The sequence below is a fragment of the Phalacrocorax carbo genome, chromosome 2 (assembly GCF_963921805.1).
Source record: "Phalacrocorax carbo chromosome 2, bPhaCar2.1, whole genome shotgun sequence".
In the NCBI taxonomy this organism is placed as follows: domain Eukaryota; kingdom Metazoa; phylum Chordata; class Aves; order Suliformes; family Phalacrocoracidae; genus Phalacrocorax; species Phalacrocorax carbo.
The window spans coordinates 156,587,000-156,604,841 of record NC_087514.1 but is presented as its reverse complement, the minus strand read 5'-3'; the positions used below and the strand labels follow the sequence as shown (position 1 = coordinate 156,604,841).

The 17,842-nt window shown below is 43.8% G+C and overlaps 1 protein-coding gene across 4 annotated transcripts in view; it reads right to left on the bottom strand.

Moving 5' to 3' along the window:
- Positions 1–8,434: 8,434 nt before the first annotated feature.
- DIP2C (disco interacting protein 2 homolog C) overlaps positions 8,435–17,842 on the bottom strand; it is a 333,846-nt gene continuing 324,438 nt past the window's right edge. For all 4 annotated transcript variants that reach the window (XM_064444999.1, XM_064445000.1, XM_064445001.1 and 1 more), the window contains 2 exons: positions 16,799–16,922; positions 8,435–11,919 (listed from right to left, as the gene is read on the bottom strand). In XM_064444999.1, the coding sequence (XP_064301069.1) occupies positions 11,667–11,919; positions 16,799–16,922 (377 nt within the window). In that variant the 3' untranslated portion in view covers positions 8,435–11,666. The remainder of the gene's footprint in view (positions 11,920–16,798; positions 16,923–17,842) is intronic.

Sequence of the window (17,842 nt, the reverse complement as noted above, 5' to 3'; positions counted from 1 at the left end):
TTCCCAGGCCGCCTCCCCGTTCGATGACTGCGGTCAGCATCTGAGCACAGCACCGCTCACCAGCACCCCACCGGCAGAAAGCCCCGGTGGAAGCGCTCCCCCACCACCCTCCCCACGTGCATTTGCTGGTTCAGGTGTCACCAGTGGGGCAAGTATTCGGACCAAACAAGTCAAACGCAGTGGAAGTGCCAAGGCAGCTTCCCACCCCCACTGCTTAACATGGGCCCTCTGTGACCTGCTGGGCCCCATCGCACGTCCCACGCGGGGCCCCGTCACCCCCCCCCCGCAAAGCGCAGGAGGAGATTTGTCCTTGCGCTGCCCCAAATCTGCAAATTTCCTTCCACCAGAAATCTTAGGGTGAGCAGGGGTTTCTCTGAGCTGCTGCGTCTTCGCCACTGCAGACAGGGCTGCCTCTGAGTGCTCCTAGAGGACCCATCTTAAAGGCATTATTTGGCTTTTTATTGTTGGCATTTCCTACTTTTTATCATTATTATATTTATTATTGTTGTTATTATTATTATTATTGTTAACATTATTGTTATTATAATTATTACTATTTACTACTTTAAATTCTGGCTATTACTTTATTTTAATAAGGAGGAGCAGTGGTTTCTGCCTTCTGTTTCCTTTAGGTGGAGTGAGCTGCCCAGCTCAGAGCTTGTTTGCCAGTCCAGATCTTAAATGACCAAGTATGTGAAATACGTTTGGGATTTGTTGCCAGTAGTTAGGGGCCACCCAGCCAATTTTAGCCTCACTGAGTGAGAGCACATATGCAATCTGTGCATACGCTTTCCAAATGCTTTCGTAAATCAAACTGGGGGGGTTACCAAAACCATAAAGGCCCATCTTGCACTGTTTCATATTAAGGAAATTCAGTTGCAAGTGCAAAGGTCCCTCCATTTGTGAGAATAATACAATATTTTTGGTTTTAAGTGGGAGATGTTTGTAGCTAATGTAAAAGGAAAAAGACAGCTAGCTTGGACCTTCCAAAACCCAAAAAAACCTATTTTATCTTAATAAAACCTATTTCCAGAAGTCAAAAGGCTAAAAAGTACGTTAGGCTCTGAGTAATGTTCTTTAAAAAAAAATGCTGGGATGCTAAAGGTTCGAAATTGTAAAACCATAAAAAGAAAGAGAACTGAGGGAAAATTAAATTGCCCCTCCTGCGCCCCTTGGCCATGCCTGCCCCGGGACCTCTCCAGCCCCACAGCCCCGGAGCCGGTACTGAAGTGCGGAAAGATGCCTTCAGGCCTGGCAAACAGCGATGGAGGGGCTGAAATCTGCTTTGCAGATAATTTTTACATAGAAGGGGAGTAGTAATTGAAGATAGCACAGCAGAAAGGCCAACAGAGTGAGAACAGGCCATGATAAAAGGCAGAGCGATGTGTTTGTTTACAAAGCCACCAGCCAGTTTCTGTTAACTCCCTGGAAGTGAAAACTAAGCTGGCGTAAAGCTTCAATGGAAATAGGATTTGCCCCAGAGAGGTACCTAAAAATAAACTTGAGTTCTGCGTAGAGAAGGCTCTGGGAAGCTGGTTATACAAAATGCTTTACTAGTGTTTGGAAAAGGACTCCTGCAGCAGAGAGCAATGTTTATTAATAAAGGCAGAGCACTATTTTATTTTTAACTGCTTTGTTAATGGGAAAGGTATATTTTGCAGCCAGCCACTGCAGGTGGCTCTGGGCCCTGCTGGCTGCCACACGAGGTCTCTGCCTCTCCTCCGCTCATGCTCCTATGGGAAGAGTGTGTGGGGGTCAGCTCTGCGTGGGGCCGGTGCTGAGCCACGATCCCACGGAGCTTGGCCACAGCAATGTGCTTTTGTCCCTTGTAACAGGGGCTTCAAGGTGAAAAAAACCTTCATTAAAAGCAAAAAGGGAATTGGTATCTTGTGCACAGCAGCTCTCGAAGTCCTGTCATCAGGGAAGAGGCCTTTGCCTGGTGTGGGCCACCGACGCACGCCTCAGCTGATCAGGTCACCATGTTAACTGTTCTCGTTAAGAGGAGTAAGAGCCATTTTCAAGCAAGAAAGCTGGTCTGGCGCGCTCTCAGGAGGGAGTGAAACGAGGCATCCAAACCCCAGCAGCACGGCGCAGGCAGGGAGCGCCTCTGCTGCCCGTGCTGCAGTTCAGCCCCCGCCAAGGAGCAACAGTGGCCCTTTCTCAAAGAAAGGGCACAGCCAGAAACGCTGCCATGCGTGGCTTATGCACCAGAGAGAGAATTTCTTTGGCTGACACAACACTTGACTGAGTGACAGAGCCTTTCCCTGTCTTTTCACAAGTCTGTAAAGACCACAAATGCTGGAAAGCCTTTTATTTTCCCCCAAAGAAACAAAAGATCTGCAGCTCAGTAATGCAATTGCACGTTATTTTTTCCTGTGGATGCTGGAGCCAGCAGCATTTTAACTCTGGGGTCCCTAACGTCAGTGGCTGCCGTGGCAGTGAGCAAGCTGCTCCGTGCTACCCGGGCCGTTGGGAGCCGGTGCTGGATGCTGAGCCAGAGCCCAGGACAGCTCACCCCTTCCCACAAGCAGCGTGGTTGCTGTGTCTCTGTGCAATATTTGGATGGGTGCAATGCTGTGCTTGCAAAAAAAGTCCCCAAGCCTTAGAGGTTGTCTTTCACCCCTGTTGGTGGGGTGACGTTGGGTTTTCGGGGCCTGGAAGAGGAGCAGGAGGCAACTCACACAGCGGCTCCCTGCCACAGGGTGCTGGATCTGTCCTGCAGTGCCATGCCGATGTGACGGCGCTGCCGCTGGCTCCAGCCGAGGAAGGGCTGAGCCGCCTCAGGCTTGGCTGGTGCAGGAGCCTCCTTTCAAAAGCTATTGACAATAATAAGCATCAACTGCTGCAGGAAAGGCCCGTGCAGGGAAAGAGCAGCCAGGAATTCAAGCTCAAGAGCTACAGGCCCCCCGGACGCCTCCCCAGCCTGGCACCCTTTTGCCTTTGCAGGCCGTGCTTGCAGCGAGCGATCCCTGACCAACGGCACAGCACGGCTGCTGACTCGGCAGTCCCGGGATCAGCTGAGGAATTACACCTGCCCTCGCCTCAAAAATAACCCGTGCCACCACCACCCCTTCCCCTGAAACCTTGCCCGCTGCCTTTGACCGAGGGGCCTCAGGGAAGGCTTAACCCCGGTGCCCAGACAGGACGCAGGCAGCCCCCTGCCACCCCTCCCGGGTGAGCTCCTCTCCCGGCAGGGCTTTCTCCTGGGCACGACACCCCTGCCCAAAGCCCTTCATTTTAGCAGAAGCCTCCCGGGGGTACACTCTGTACAGAATTATCTGCAGATATATAACCTATTTACAGGCCTTTCTCTTAACAGCTTGTTCAGATTTTGCCAATTCTTCACCTAATCTTGATCTCTGCTCAGGACCTCCCTGGGCAGATTGAGCATTTCCATCTCTCCTATCTACTGCCATCACCGTTCAGTGCAGCAAAGCAGTGTCCAGAGTTCCCTGTCCCAAAACAGCCCTAGCTTTAAAAAAAAAAAAAAAAAAAGCTGAATTTTGATTTACAAACTTGCTTCTGTACATTAGTGCTCAGCACCTCAGAGCCGAAAGTGTCATGACATTTTTATGGTGGTTTGAGGTCCTCCAGCTTGTTAAATGAGTACCCAGGCCCCGAGGAGCTTTGAGGAGCTTTGCTAAATGGGAGCTACTGCGGCTGAAGTTCAAAGCAATGTGTCAGCAGCATTCGGAGGAGGAGGGGGCAGAGGAGCAAGAGGAGGGGGCAGAGGAGGAAGAAGAGGAGGGCCATTTTCATTTGCCCATCCAGAAGTTACAGTAGAAAGACAAAGTGTCAATTAGGTATGTGGAGGAAATCTATCCTTTTGCACGTCACACCACAGATCTTTTTAACAGTCACTTTATGACGCAATGGCAGTCACTGGGGGCTCTGCTTGCACGGGGCACGTAGCTCAGCTGTAGGGTTAGAGACAGCCATCAGGCCATTCCTGAGCATCTTTTACATGGGCCAACTCTATAATCTCTATTAACATGGTTTCACTAGGGCTGAGTGGATAAAGAAAGCACAGAACTGGATCCAAAGGAGCAACCATGCGACTGGGGGAAAGGGAGGGGATTATTTTTCTCTTTGACTTCCTTTTATCCTCTATTTTTCTTAGCAACATTTTAATCCATGGTTCGGTTGGCTTGATCCTGTGTTCAGAGACGGAAAGCTCCCATGCAAAGGCACTCACAAATGGCAGAGGAAGTTCTCCAAAGGCTTTTTGTGGAGCAAATGCTGCCCTGAAGCGAATTTCAGCCACATTTCTTACCATTTACTGAACTCAAATTCACACACAAGCACATCCCTAAGACTCCAAAGATCGTGTGTGACTCCATTGCTGCCGCAAAGCAGGGCTCCTTGCCTCACTTGTCCCCCATGGGGCACACTGGCATTGGGGTGCTCCTCCAGCCTAGCCTTCCCCCATGAACGGGGGCACAGGGTATCAGCTCCACTTCAGCCAAGTGTGATCATGCCGAACTTCAGAGGAGCCCTCTGAGACATTTGTGTTCTTAAGGAGAACCATATGGGCATGCCAAGGAAGCTGCGTAACTCCTGCTGCTTTTTAAGGACCTGAGTGAAAATGCTCTCCCTGTGGATAGAGTCAATCCATATTCAAAACCGAAGCCAAATGCAGGCTCAGGGTTTGGGTTTTTTTTTGTTTGCTTGCTTTTTAAAGACTTGAAGTGCAGGTCTGCAACGAGCAAGTGGTCTCAACATGTCCTTGTCCTTCCTGTGGCTCAGCATTTCCAGATCAAAACTGCATAAATTGAACAAATATATTTTACTTAAAATGAAGTCGAACTGCCAACGAGACCAACAGTAACCTGCATTTCCAGTTGCTTTCTCCGACACACTTTGTCATTTCTCAGACTGACACATGGTATCCTGACTTTGCCTTTCTCCCGCAGATGCGAAGGCTTTACTGTGTTGGAGAAATAAATGGTGCTGTTAGTTGTAAGAAAAGTGCACGTGTCTGCATGCACGCCCAGCAAAAATGCAGTCGCGCTGTTTCGCAGTGAGGCGACAGCCCTCTTGTGTGATCTGCTGGAAGTGGGAGCATTTTAACAAAAGTCTTCATTTAAGAAAATCTGCGGTTTGTTAGAAAATTTTCAAAATGGCGTGATCTCTAGTGTTCATTTTATTACGGCTTAAAACAGCAGTTAAAAGCCTCTTGTTCTGTTAACAGGCTTTGCCCCAAGATGAAAAAATACTTCCAGCCTTTGAACGAAATAATAATTATAGCTGAGACGGCACTTCAGTTGCTTTTTTTGTTCTCTTTACTAAGCAGAGAGCTGTATGAGGAGGGAAGGGAAGACCTTAAACATTCCCCATTCAGGTTTTGCTGGCCCTACACCTTGGACTGGCAGGGTGGGCTGCGGGTTTCCATGGCCGCAGATGCCCAGCGCCTGCCCCTGCAACGCACAGAACAGGCACCTTCGGCCATGCAGCTCCATCGCTGCCCCGTGCAGGCGGACAACCGGGGCTGAGCCGCTGCAGCACGGCACGTGCACGGCTGTGAGACACTGCAAATGCACACGAGTGTGTGTCCTCACGCTGGCGTGCAGCCATGTCCGGTGGGGAGAGAAAGGGGCACGCAAAAAAATCCTCATGGGGATTTCAGGAAAGTAACTGAAACCAAACGTTTGTGAGCAGCATCCTAGAAATGTTAATGAGCATGTGTGTCTGCAATGGAAAGTTTAATTCCTGTGTATCTCCTTGGCCACTAACTTCCTTTGGGCAGTTGTTGGTTCAAATTCTTGTCTCCCTCTGCTCTGTGAATGCTGGCCATGCCATACTCCCCTCCTGACCTTGCTTCATGGAAACATTATTTTCTTCTTGCATGCAGCTGCTTTTCTTACCCTAGTCTTCTCTCAGCACTTCCTTGCTTCAGGCCTGCCTTTTCCCTGATACAGATCTGGGGTTTCTTTTAGTTTCCTGAACCTTTCAGGTTGGGATAGCCTCTGTACTTTGCTTGCACCAGGTCTATCCTCCCACCTGCATACATTCCCTCTCTTGGGTCTTACCCCAAAGGCCCCTGGCTGAGTTCAGCAGGTGGTAGGTAGTTCATCCAGCCTCCAGACGGAATGTGGGCCAAGAGCAGCAGGGCTGTGTCCCAGCACCTGGAGCCCCTTAATTTGAAATGGGCACACCTAGGTGAGAAAATTAAAACGCAGGCTGCTAAGATTAGGTGCCTGATACCACTGGGTTAGATAGCCTGGACTACTTGACCCTACCCCCACATGCACAGGCTTCTCTTTTCTGGCCTTACCTGCATTCTACACCAAACACTTCCCAAACCTGCCCTTCATTTATGGCTTCCTACACTGGTGTCCTCTTCAGCAGTGATGGCTCAGGACAACTCTTCCCTCAGTGCCTCTCCCAGATGCTGCCACGCACATCTGGAAGCCCTTCCCTGACATGGTGCTGCCACCAGTTTCTCCCCCTCCTTCAGACCCCTCTGTAGAACACGCCCTTGCGTGAGGCCTGTCATCATTAATCTACCAGAGCAAGATCAACTTTGTGCCTTTACCATCAGCCCATTAACTGGTCATAGATGTATAAAATTTCCCAGTCATTTTTTAAATTATTAGTTGTGTTGTGGGATCCCTGGCGCAAAGACTTGTTTTTTTTCCCTGGGTGGATCATACAGAAGGCAATAGGGCTTTGGTGTTGAAGAAATCTTGTCCATGGAGCTCAGAAAGAAGTATAAGAGCGCTCCTGGTACTGATTTTGACTGGTGTGATGTAGTACGACCTGCTCAGGGCCATCGATCTGTGCCATGCAGCTTCCATCATCAGGATGCATGCCAAAAACGTACAGAAATACGGTGATGCTGGTTTGCTGGGTAAGAAAGGGAGAGACACTGTTTCAAAGATGTTGACCTCAGCGAGGTAGAGCACAAATGAGGCAAGCCTTGAGAGGATTTTTGGACCAGCTTTAAGGTGATGCCCCTCAAAAGAGAACAGAAAACCCCTGGAAAGGAAAGGCTGTTTATCTAAATGACAATGAATGAGAGCTTTTGGGAAGGTGGGCTGCCAAATGAGGCACTCCAAATACCAAAAAATAGCTCAGGTTGAACATTTAAATTTTATACCCATACTTTCAGAATGAGACTCTGGTTAACTTCCCCCCCCTTCAAATCTCAGCCAGTTTTAAGCAAAAAGTTCTTCTATTAAAGCAAAAACCCCAAACAAAAAAAATATTCAGACTCAGGGTTGGCTCTTACCCTGGGGCGAGCAGGGTCCAGCCCCACTGGGATGATCTTTCTGGGCTTTACCCCTCCCCGCACTGCCTGGGCAGCCATGGCCGTGCCAGCGCCAGGCCAGGCCCCCACAGCGGCCGCACAGAAGCCACAGCGGGGGTGTGTATCCCCAGGGTTGCAGAGGGGGTCTGAGACTGCTCAGGCTGACGGCAAAAGGCTGTGGTGGAGCGTCTGACGCTCCCCCAAACCCAGCTCTCCTGTGATTTCGTTCACAAGGTGACTGGTGAGAATTTGTAGTCGATCTCCATGCACACCCCTCCCACCCCAACTGATATGATAATTCTGCATAAAGCAAATTTTTGTGTTGAAAGACACACAGAAAATCTGAAAGGTCTTTTATCAAGCTTTTTTCCAGTTCTTACCTTGTTGGCATCAACCTGATAATGAATAAATTATACTATTCTTATTGTGCATGAAATTATTCTTCTAACCCTACTACCATTTTTTTTGTTGAGATTCCCCGCCAGCTTTTCAGCGCTGTAGCCACCATTTGCCAAAGTGGTTGTTAAAAGGTGTACTTGAAAGATTTTCACCTTTTAATAATCCTCATCGTGATTAGCACAAAACATCAAAAACCTTTCTTTTTTTATTAAATAATCTGTAATACTGAGTCAGGAACTACTTGCTGTCCTGCCACCCCTAACTTGCCCTCTCCCTCCCACAATTTTCAGATCACACTCTCTGCTCTGGAAAACTGTGGCTCCTCTAACCTGCTCCCACCTCTTGTGATGTGCAACCTGAAATCTGAGCCATTGGAGATGGGATTTTATACCTTGAACTTCTCAGATGGGCTACCAAAGAAACGAGAACTCCGACTTTCACCCTTTGAAATCACGTTTGAAAAATCAGAGCTAGGGCCAAACCTCTTCTCTGCAGACGCTGCTGCTCCGCGGCTGGGAGCTGGCTCTGCAATCGAGGGGGTTTTGGAAAAGGCCAATGGAAACGGGCAGATCACATTTCCTAGGGGCTTTATCTGGTCGTCCAAGGCTTCTGAACTGGTACGGAGGTTCCAGCCCCACGTGTGTGACCAAGCAGTTACCCGTGTATTTCCACTGGCAGAAAGCTCCAGCACAGATGTAACACCTGGATCGATAACTTAAGCGACTGATTAGCAACAAGCCGGTAGCAAGATCTTGCGACAAAGTGATAAGTGACAAATTTGAGGAGTTTTACAGTACTAATGCTTGTTATTGCTTCTCACAAAATGTTACCAAGCTTACAATAATCTTTACACTTTCAGCAAAAATGTGAACAGTATATTTGAATATATTAAAAAGAATTAAAAAAACATTTCACAAAAAACATTTGTTGCCATATGAAAGTCTTTCAGCAATAAATGCCCACACCAGTATTTAAACATTGTTAAAAGTATGATTCGTACTAATAAATTATGCAACAAGAGAGGTAAACAAAATAAAATTACAGTATAGCTCTCCATGTTCCTCCACTGAGCGTCCGCAGCTCTCGGAAGCTCCATTTTAGATGACTAATTAAGAAACTGATATTTTCAGAGCAACAAAAATAAAAGCTTTTATTTGTTCATTTGAATATAAAACAGGCGTTATCACAGATGTACAAAGCGTACTGGTGGTTTAACATACAAGAAGGTTGCTGTCCTTTGCACATAAAAATTTTTGTTTGAAACTGTGATTGGCTGAGTTACATGAATTTCTCTAACCAGTCACCACACTCTATGAAATAACGCTGCTAACATTCAACTGATAAAAGGGACAGTCTTCCCTTGGGTAAAGTGTCAAGCAGGATTAAATATATATAATAAACAAGCACCATGAGGAATCTGCTCCTGTTTGATTAGTTTTGTGTTTAAATGTTCATTGTGTACCCTCTTTTTTTGTGCATGTGCATCAAGTTGATTACATGGTTTTGTCTGACTCCAAAAGCACAAGGTCACAAGACAAACATTTTATACATTCTCATGAATGGTTTATCTACAGTACAACTTCTAATACAGAACAATCCTTCTTTATTGCTCAGTCTGATGGTGCTTAAATGTTTCCTTCCTTTTGCTTGCACAACAAAACCAGAAATTCAGTTTCTCATTTCTCTTAACTCAGGATTTAACAACCACGGATGACAGGTTGCAGAAGAGAGCTGTTATTAACTGCGTTTCACAACTGCATTGCAGGTCTTTTATTCTCTACAAATGCAAAGTTGACTTCGTGAAGGTTAAAGTGATGGTTTGAACGACAGCGAGATTTGTTTTGCAGTACTGAGATCAGCGATAGCAGGACTTCACAAGTTAGTTCACACACTGCAATTATGTTTGTAATCAATCAACATCTTGTCTGAAACCTTACAACAACTTGCCGTTAAGAACAGATTTTATTCTCTTTAGGGAGCAGAAAATGAATTTGACAAAATATAGGATTGGTCTGCAGAGCATGAACGGGGCTATTCACAGGACAGTGAAGGCGGAAAGGATGGCCTGAAAGAAAAACGCGTCTGACGTGACACGATGCTCTGTACTGTACATGCAGACTAAAACGTCCCTACCTTTTAAAAAGATTTTAAACACCCAGCATCGAGACTCCCTTATACGCGATATAAACATGGTTACATTTGCCCTGCAACAATCTTAGTCATGCATATCCGGTAATGAGAGCCAGCACATGAACGTCATTTGGGACAATAAGAAAAGCATTCTTGGACTGCAGCTGGTACATCCCACTCTTGATCACAAACAGGTCAGTTCAGTTACAACCACATGAAGGAAGGGGAAGGTTTCAAAAAAAGGGGCACGGGGTGCAGGGAAGACAACAGAACTGGGGAATCAAACCTCTCTTTTATCCAAAGGTAGTAAAATGAAGGCAGCTGTGATGCATGTTTTCCTACTCTTCTCCCGTGATGGCCTCAGGTCCGAGACCGCGGGACTCCTCCGTTCTTTAAACAGGCAGATCGGTTCCTCTGGTGTTTTAATGCGTTTAGGGACCAGTTAGCAGAGGCACGATTCGTGCCAACTCGGTTGTAGTGACTGTACGCTCCTCTCTGGTAAGGAATAAATTAAAGACCATCGAAACAATCATTTCCTGTAAATGTAAACTGGATGCATTGGCCACCGAGCTACGTGTCCTAGCTGAGAGGCAAATTGATAACTCTGTGCAAATAACCCCAAAACTTTTCCTTATAGCAATAAAAACACCAACTAAAACAATGAAAAAAATTGTGCAACAAAGTTCTGCAGCTAGACAACAGTGCTATTCCTCAACCTGCCTTTTCTAAGTCTAACAAGTGTATGCACATGCCAGCACGAATATTTATTGTTGCCTCCATGGCAAAGAAAAGAAAATTATTGTAGTGCATTTTTAGTCTTAAATTCATTCACTGCCTTAAAGGCAGCAATAATTCCACTTGCTGGTATCTAGAGGATTCTTTTCGACAGGGGTACTTAGCAATCCAAGATTGCTTTTTTTTTTTTTCCAAAAAATTTGTGAGTAACATTTGATTATCTACAGTGGGAGACACCATGCAAGTGACAAGTACTGCATTTTAAACTTTAAAATCTTTTGTCATTAGTGAATTTATATTTCATATATATATATTTGATGTGATACTATCCACTCAAGATAATACAACACTTTGTTTTTATATTAGCAAACATTTCAAGAGTTTAATATTCTTGAATGTTTTTTCTCTTTTATACTTCTAAAGAGATCAAAATAAATTAAACGTTTTGTACATAATTACAGAAGAAGTTAACTTATTTTATCTTTTTAGTTTAGTACAAAGATATTTGCAAGTTCATTGCCGAAATACACCTTATTTATAAATTTCTTCCATCCTAACGCTAACAGCAAAGGCTCTTTGGCCTTTGGGCTTTCAGCATCTCCGACAGAAAGCTGCAAGATTTCTAATTGAAAGGTGCTACTTTGGGTATTCTCCTCGTACCACTACATAGTTTCCTAAGATGTGGGATCTAAAATGGCTTAAGTTAGTAACGGATCTGTATTCATCAGCTTTTTATGACATATTAAAACAAATGAAGAAAACAATTATTTCTATTGGTATGCAAATTGTTTTAAAAGAATCCATTTGGAGGGCAGAATAAAAAAAAATCTACTTCAGCTTACTTAATGTAAAATACGGAGCCACATTTACTCAAAAAGCAGTATTGTCCAATAAGCAAAAAAAAAAAAAGTTTAAAATGGGCTTTTCCAACACACTGAAGGGCCTTACCCCATAGTCCTTCTTCTCTAAAATTTAGTGGTAAAAGAAAACATTTCACATTTTATTTCCTGCCAATCGTGACTGCTTTGAAAAGTCGTAATAGAAACAGTTCCATTCTGATGAGTGTCAGCATCTTATCTGCGCACTTTTTTAGTGGACACCAAAAAATTTTATACATCTATAGTAAAGTCCATGGAAGCTTTAAGGTACAAGACTACATGTTGTAGGCCACATAGATGGGATCTAGCTGGTCTGCCAAAAATCCATCTCGTAGGTGCATACGTTGTTTCTCTCCACGGGAGTTGATAGGAATTACACCAATGTCCACAACCACCACCACCCCTACAATCAGATAGTGTTCCTCCAGGACCACGTTGGTCACCAAAGGAACCAGGTCCAAAGCTTCTTGCTCCGATCCATCCAGCTCAACTACAACGACCAATAAATTTGTCCAGGTAAACACCGCACTGGAACGAAAGAAAAAAATAATATTAGTGGTGGGGGCTTTTTTACCCATTTCATCTTTTACCCTTTTCATTCCACCTTGGTTACCTTTTGTTTCAACTCCTAGGGCTCCTTCTCTATGCTCACCACAAAGCATAAGTAGCAAGAGAGACCATGTCTGCAGGCAGGGGCAGAACAACAGCCCCACTAGCTCTCACTTTAGTATTGCTGCAATACTAAGGATTGGGCTAAACTTTAGAGAAACTCAGGTCTAAACCTTACTCGTCATGTAAAGAGGTAGTAAGGCGACGTGTGGTTCCCTCTGAAGCCAGAGAAGCGTCACAGCACCGCTGTGTTCATGAAGGCATGCATGAGTGATGTGTGGGTGGAGGTGTCTTCTCTGGGGTTTTTCAAAGAGCAGCCCAGAAGGGCAAAGGAGGTTAAAAGAGGAGGCACCAAAAGGAACAGCAGGAACATAGCGTGAGCTGAAAGAGCTTTGGGATAAGCTCTGTCTAGCAAAGGGGAGCGGAGCCCCAGGCGGCGCAGAGGCCCCTGGGTGCCTTGGGAGGGGTTCCTCACTTGCACAGTGCTAGGCTAACATGGCTACGTGCCTTCAGGACTGGGCTGGCTGCTGTCCAGGCAGGTCAGAGCTCAGCACAAAAGAGCTGCTGATTCTTCTGGACCAGTTGGTTTACATAGAAATAAGCAGTGTGTCCATCTGTTTTATTTCTGCTGTGTTTTATTTCTGCTGGGTTTAAGGGGAAAGGAGTTTTTACACTCCTTATTAACAGGTGAGATAGTCAAGTGAACACCATTATCACCAGTATCTCCCCTTTACTAAAAGGACTTTGTAAGACCCCAAAATTTTAGTGAAGCCCTTGAGCTGAAGCAGGTAAATTTTGGTTTCTGCTACTGGCCACCTTTTTCTGGCTAAGGATAATGTATTTATTCTTCCAAATATGGAGGGTGGGAGGGTATGAAAGTCTGCTGTATGCTCCCCTCCATTCTCCTCCCCCCATCTCAAATGTCTCTAAAGCCTCTGATGTCTCACGGGAGGTCAGCAGGACTGAGGCTCCACAAAAGCAATCTCATTCTTCCTTGCAAGTGTTTAAGACACACACAGACTATGGTTATTTCTTCCTCTAACTTATTCCATAGCATAAATAATAATATTCTACACATGCAAGTGATACGTCAAGCCCTGTACTTTACCCTCCTTTACCTTACAAAATCAGGGGATAATTTCCCAGAATTGTCTCAAGCATAAGCATCTGAAATTTAGAATATATTATGTATATAGGCCAACTTCAAAAAGAGCTACTTACCCTAAGGTCAAAGCTTGATTGAGACAGAAGTGCACTGTTTTAGTCTACTAAAATTCTGAAAATCCCTGTACTTTGGAACCGTATCTTACTTTGCCCAAAAGTTAGCTATAAAAATGTGCTTTGTGTTGATGCTTAACAGAATGGATTTTAGGAGAAAAGTACTTACTATTAAAAAAAAATTCATTTTTACATCCTGCCAAAGCACTACTTGATTGAATTCTTATGTGCTTATGGATCTGGAAAACTAATGGGCAGCCAAAGCAAGGCCGTGCAGGCTCCTTTTGACTTAGTACTGCTATGAAATGAATTTTAATTTGTAATTGTATTTTCACAGACGTTCTAGTAAGTTTGTCTGATGCTGAATATTAACAAAGTGAAGTATCTCTCTGCATAGGTGATCACCTCCAGAGAGGTCCCAGAATTTTTACGGATTGCTGCACAAACACCTAAATTAATATTATATATATTTTAACAAAAAAAAGCCTGGGGAGGATTTTTAAAATATAAGTTAGTGCTTGCAACCATGCCTTAAACCTACTGTTAGCTTGCGAAAGCAATTAATGGCAAGATTCAGGAGCAGGTCCTTAAAACATGGCTTAGGAGAAGTCAGTCTGTCTGAGTTCAGAAGGATGATTCCCAAAACCTTCGTATGAAGCTTATATTAAGTCCTAGAGCCATTGGCACTCCTAAGAGGGTTTCAATTTAATTTAAAACTAATTTCATATGTCATGATTCTAACTCACTGGTGACCACTGTAAGCAAAAGGAAATGTTGCCCTTTATGTTCTCATCAGTTGAGATAAAGATATATTGGCCAGCATGCAGCAGTTCCAAATAGATTAACTTTCTAGCGCCAATGAATCAAAACCCCAAAAAACTAGGGTCCCAGGAAGGCTGCACTTTCTCAAGAAATTATGGAGTCACACCTAACAGATGCAACACAGCCAAAGCACTGAGCTGGGCACGGCCCCTCCAGCTGCATCCATCCCACCAAATGCTTCAAGAAAAGCAAGGAAGTTGTTGAAACACTTCCAGAGAAAGAGACTCATAATGGTTTTCTTCTCCAAGTATCTTGTGTAGCTTTACCTATTTGTCATTATGCAGAGAGAGAAAACCACTTCTTAGCAAATTTCAGGAAGCTATGTTCTGCTCCTCTTTCAAGGATTTGAAATTTACATGAGTCAACAACGTGCTTTAATTAAAACACATACACATACATAATTTCTTGAGATAATCTGCAGTTTTAAAAACACTTTCAGAAATGCCTGGTGTAGTTATACATCACAACAAAAGCAGTCAGTGCCACTCTTTTGCTTGTTATGTATTGAGACGCAGGTGGTCCAGAGTCAGAGGTTGTTGATTTTGTTCTAAAATTTCTTAAGAGACAAGAGTAATTTAAAATGAACCTTTAGATCTGATCCTCAAAAACAGAAGTTGCAGAGCAGGATCACATGTTGGTCAAGAAGTCACCGCTTTCCTCCATAGTGTTAAATGTTACAAAATGAGCAGGTGTTTGTTGGAAGCTGAGGCTATTTTTACAATCTATTGACTGGACATACCCAGTACCTTTTGTTTGCAGTAGGTATTGATGCAGTTAAATCCTTAATGGGTCATTGCAACCAAAACAACAGCAGCCTCCAAGAGGACCAGAGGCTCATGCCCGCATCCAAAGAAAGGCATACACAAAGCATTTATAAAAAGAAAGATTTAACTGGCTATTATTTTGTCAAGGGGTGTTTACAAAGACAAGAGGAGGATCTGTAACGGAAGCTGAATGACAAGTGAGAAAAATCAAGGACAGTAAGGACTTGGACCATGAATGAAAACTCCATGATGGTGGCTTGAGAGAGCTATTAGGCAGAGCACTGGTTAGGAAGAGGATGGGAACTGTGACCAAACTAGATGCTGTCTCTCCGAACTACTGTGCGTCCATTTTCTGCAGGAACCACATCACAGAAACATCTAACTCATCAGCAATCTCTCTCCTTTGAGGAAAAAACAACCCCGAAGACTTTCAGTTTTGGCCTTTGGGCAAAGGGTAGTAATAGCACAGTGTGTTTTCTGAAAAGTCACTCATGTGCCTTGTACATTACCACCCCACTACTGGGAAGAGTTAAGGCACCACAAATTATTTGCATGTACCTCCACCTTCCTGCAAAAATTCAGTGGCCTTTTCTTTGGCTCTCCCAGCTTACCCCAACCCTTTTTCAGTTGCCACTATCCCACTCAGGATTTCCAGGATAATGGAAGGAAAAGGATCCTCAGTAGTCTTGACATAAGGAACATAATTTAAGCATTTTTGGCCACTGAAACCCATGATGATCACTTCTGCAGTGTGATGTGGCTACTTCATTCACTGCCCACGAGCACACACTTTGAGGACACCAAACTCTGAAAAACAGGTACTGCCAAACACATCAATTTATGAATCTGTGGCCATCTTATAATAGAGCTGTCCCTAAATAGCTTGATCTGAAAACTTTGCATCCACTGCTGATACTGATCTGACACATTTTCAAGGAGAATTTCACAGCATCCTTGAAGTGTTCACACTGGTCTACATGAGGACACAGTACCCACCACCCTGTCTAATGGCTAGCTGGCACAAGACCATACGAGCAGTGATGATGCTCTAGGGGGGAGGCAATAAGGGAAAGCCTCAGTTACAGTCAGCCAAGCAATCAACTGCCTTAATTTTAACAGTTATTTAAGAAAAGAAAAAGGTGTTTTGACTAAAGAAACCAGCCCAGTCGCTGTGCTTCATTATTAAGTTTACTGCTCCAGGCCACACCTTTGCAGCCAGGATTGAAAAGAAAAATGGGGAGTCACGTCTTATGCTTGCTAAATTGCTCTGGCTGTTGTGACAGGTTCGTTTTGGTTGAAAGGAGAAGAACTGAGCTGAGGTTATATCAAAACAAAACAACTACCTGACTCAGTCTTCTGATGCAAAAATAATGAAAAGCAATTTGTTCTCATGTCGGCCTCAAGAAATGATTACCTGCTGTGTGCACCTGATGATGTGATACATTGATTAAGACAATTATTAACTCATCGATTTACTGCTTCAATTTCCATTGTGACCTTGATTTCATCACTGCTTGATTTATTAATAACCAATTCAAAAGCAACAGTGTGTTCACTAATAAAGTTTATTACTGTGTGTTCATTTATTTGAAATGTTTGCTTGCTTACTCCTTCTAATAACAACACTCCTAAAGCTTGAACTCGTACCAGTTCGCTTTTCCTGGTTAGAATATAAATCTCAAACTCCAAGAAACAGCTACTGACCTACCTGAAAGCTGCTTGGCTCTCTCAAATTAAAAGTTTAATCCTTCACTTGTACTTAAAACCACACAAATAAAGAAGCATATTGAATGATCTTAGCAGAAAACAGTCCTTCCTGATTAAATCTGTTTGTGAACTGTTTCATCCAAAGGATGTATTTACAGCTGGGTTATAAATCCTGTGACCATCCTGACAGACCATTTCCTGGATCAATTGCAATATCCAAGAAAAAGCCCCAGACATTATAGATATTTCAGCTTTATGTAAGGGCCCCGGTGTTATATAATCCTTACCATTCTGTGATGCTCTTGTGTGCTCTAATTACAGAGGTTTCAATATCGATTGGATGGTATCTCATCCCTCGTAACTCCATGGCTTCATCTAATGCACCCACAACGTAAAGTGCATCATGGCGCTCTGGTTGTAAGGAAAAAATATTAATGATTCTATTCTCCAGTACGTTACACTACAAAAATCTTCACATTAATAAATAAGTAAAATAACTATAACATTTGGAAGTTATCATCAAATTTCTGAAACCCCAAAGTGATTTCTGAACTAATGAGAATTTTCCATTACTGAGGTGCAATGCGGAGCAGAAAGCAGAAGAAAGGAACACTATTCCCATCTGAAGAAGAGAAAGGTGGAAGTTTTTATCCGAAGACGGTGACATAACTTCCTGTTTTTCTCCCAAGTGGGTACAGAACAGACTCTTCTTTTTTAAGGTGCCCTAAATCGACAATAGGCTACTTGTTCCTATTTCCTTTGAAAGAGAAAGGCTAGATTTGACACTAACAGTATGAATGATGTTCTTCCAGTACCTTTGAGGTGGTCAGTACTGATGCTTAAGGTGTATTACAAAGGTGTTTATCAATAAACTAGAAATACCCGCCATGTGCCAGATAGCAAATTGCTCATTCAGACAAATGGCAAGCTCTGGAGAGTAATGCTTTTATAGTACAAATTTTTACTGACTAATGAAATAAATGAGGCTGAAATGACACTTTAAAAAAGATATTAGGCTGTTAATAAACAACTGCATGTTATCCATAAAGAAATAAAATTCGCTAAAAGATTTAAAAGCAGATACCTGGCTCTTTTTACATTAATTTAGATAGCTGCATGATGGTAATGCAGTGGCAATATAACCTCTATCAGTAATAAGGGGCAGAGAACTTTCTGTGCTGAGAGGTAAAAGTGGGAGGAAAATGGAGACTTTAACACCTCTTTGCCAGGAGAAGATTTAAGCCATTTGGATACTTAAGTTGCAATGTCCTCAGAGAATCCTGAATTTTCTCAAGGCTGGGCTATCATTACTAAATGAAGAAGCCCTGTGC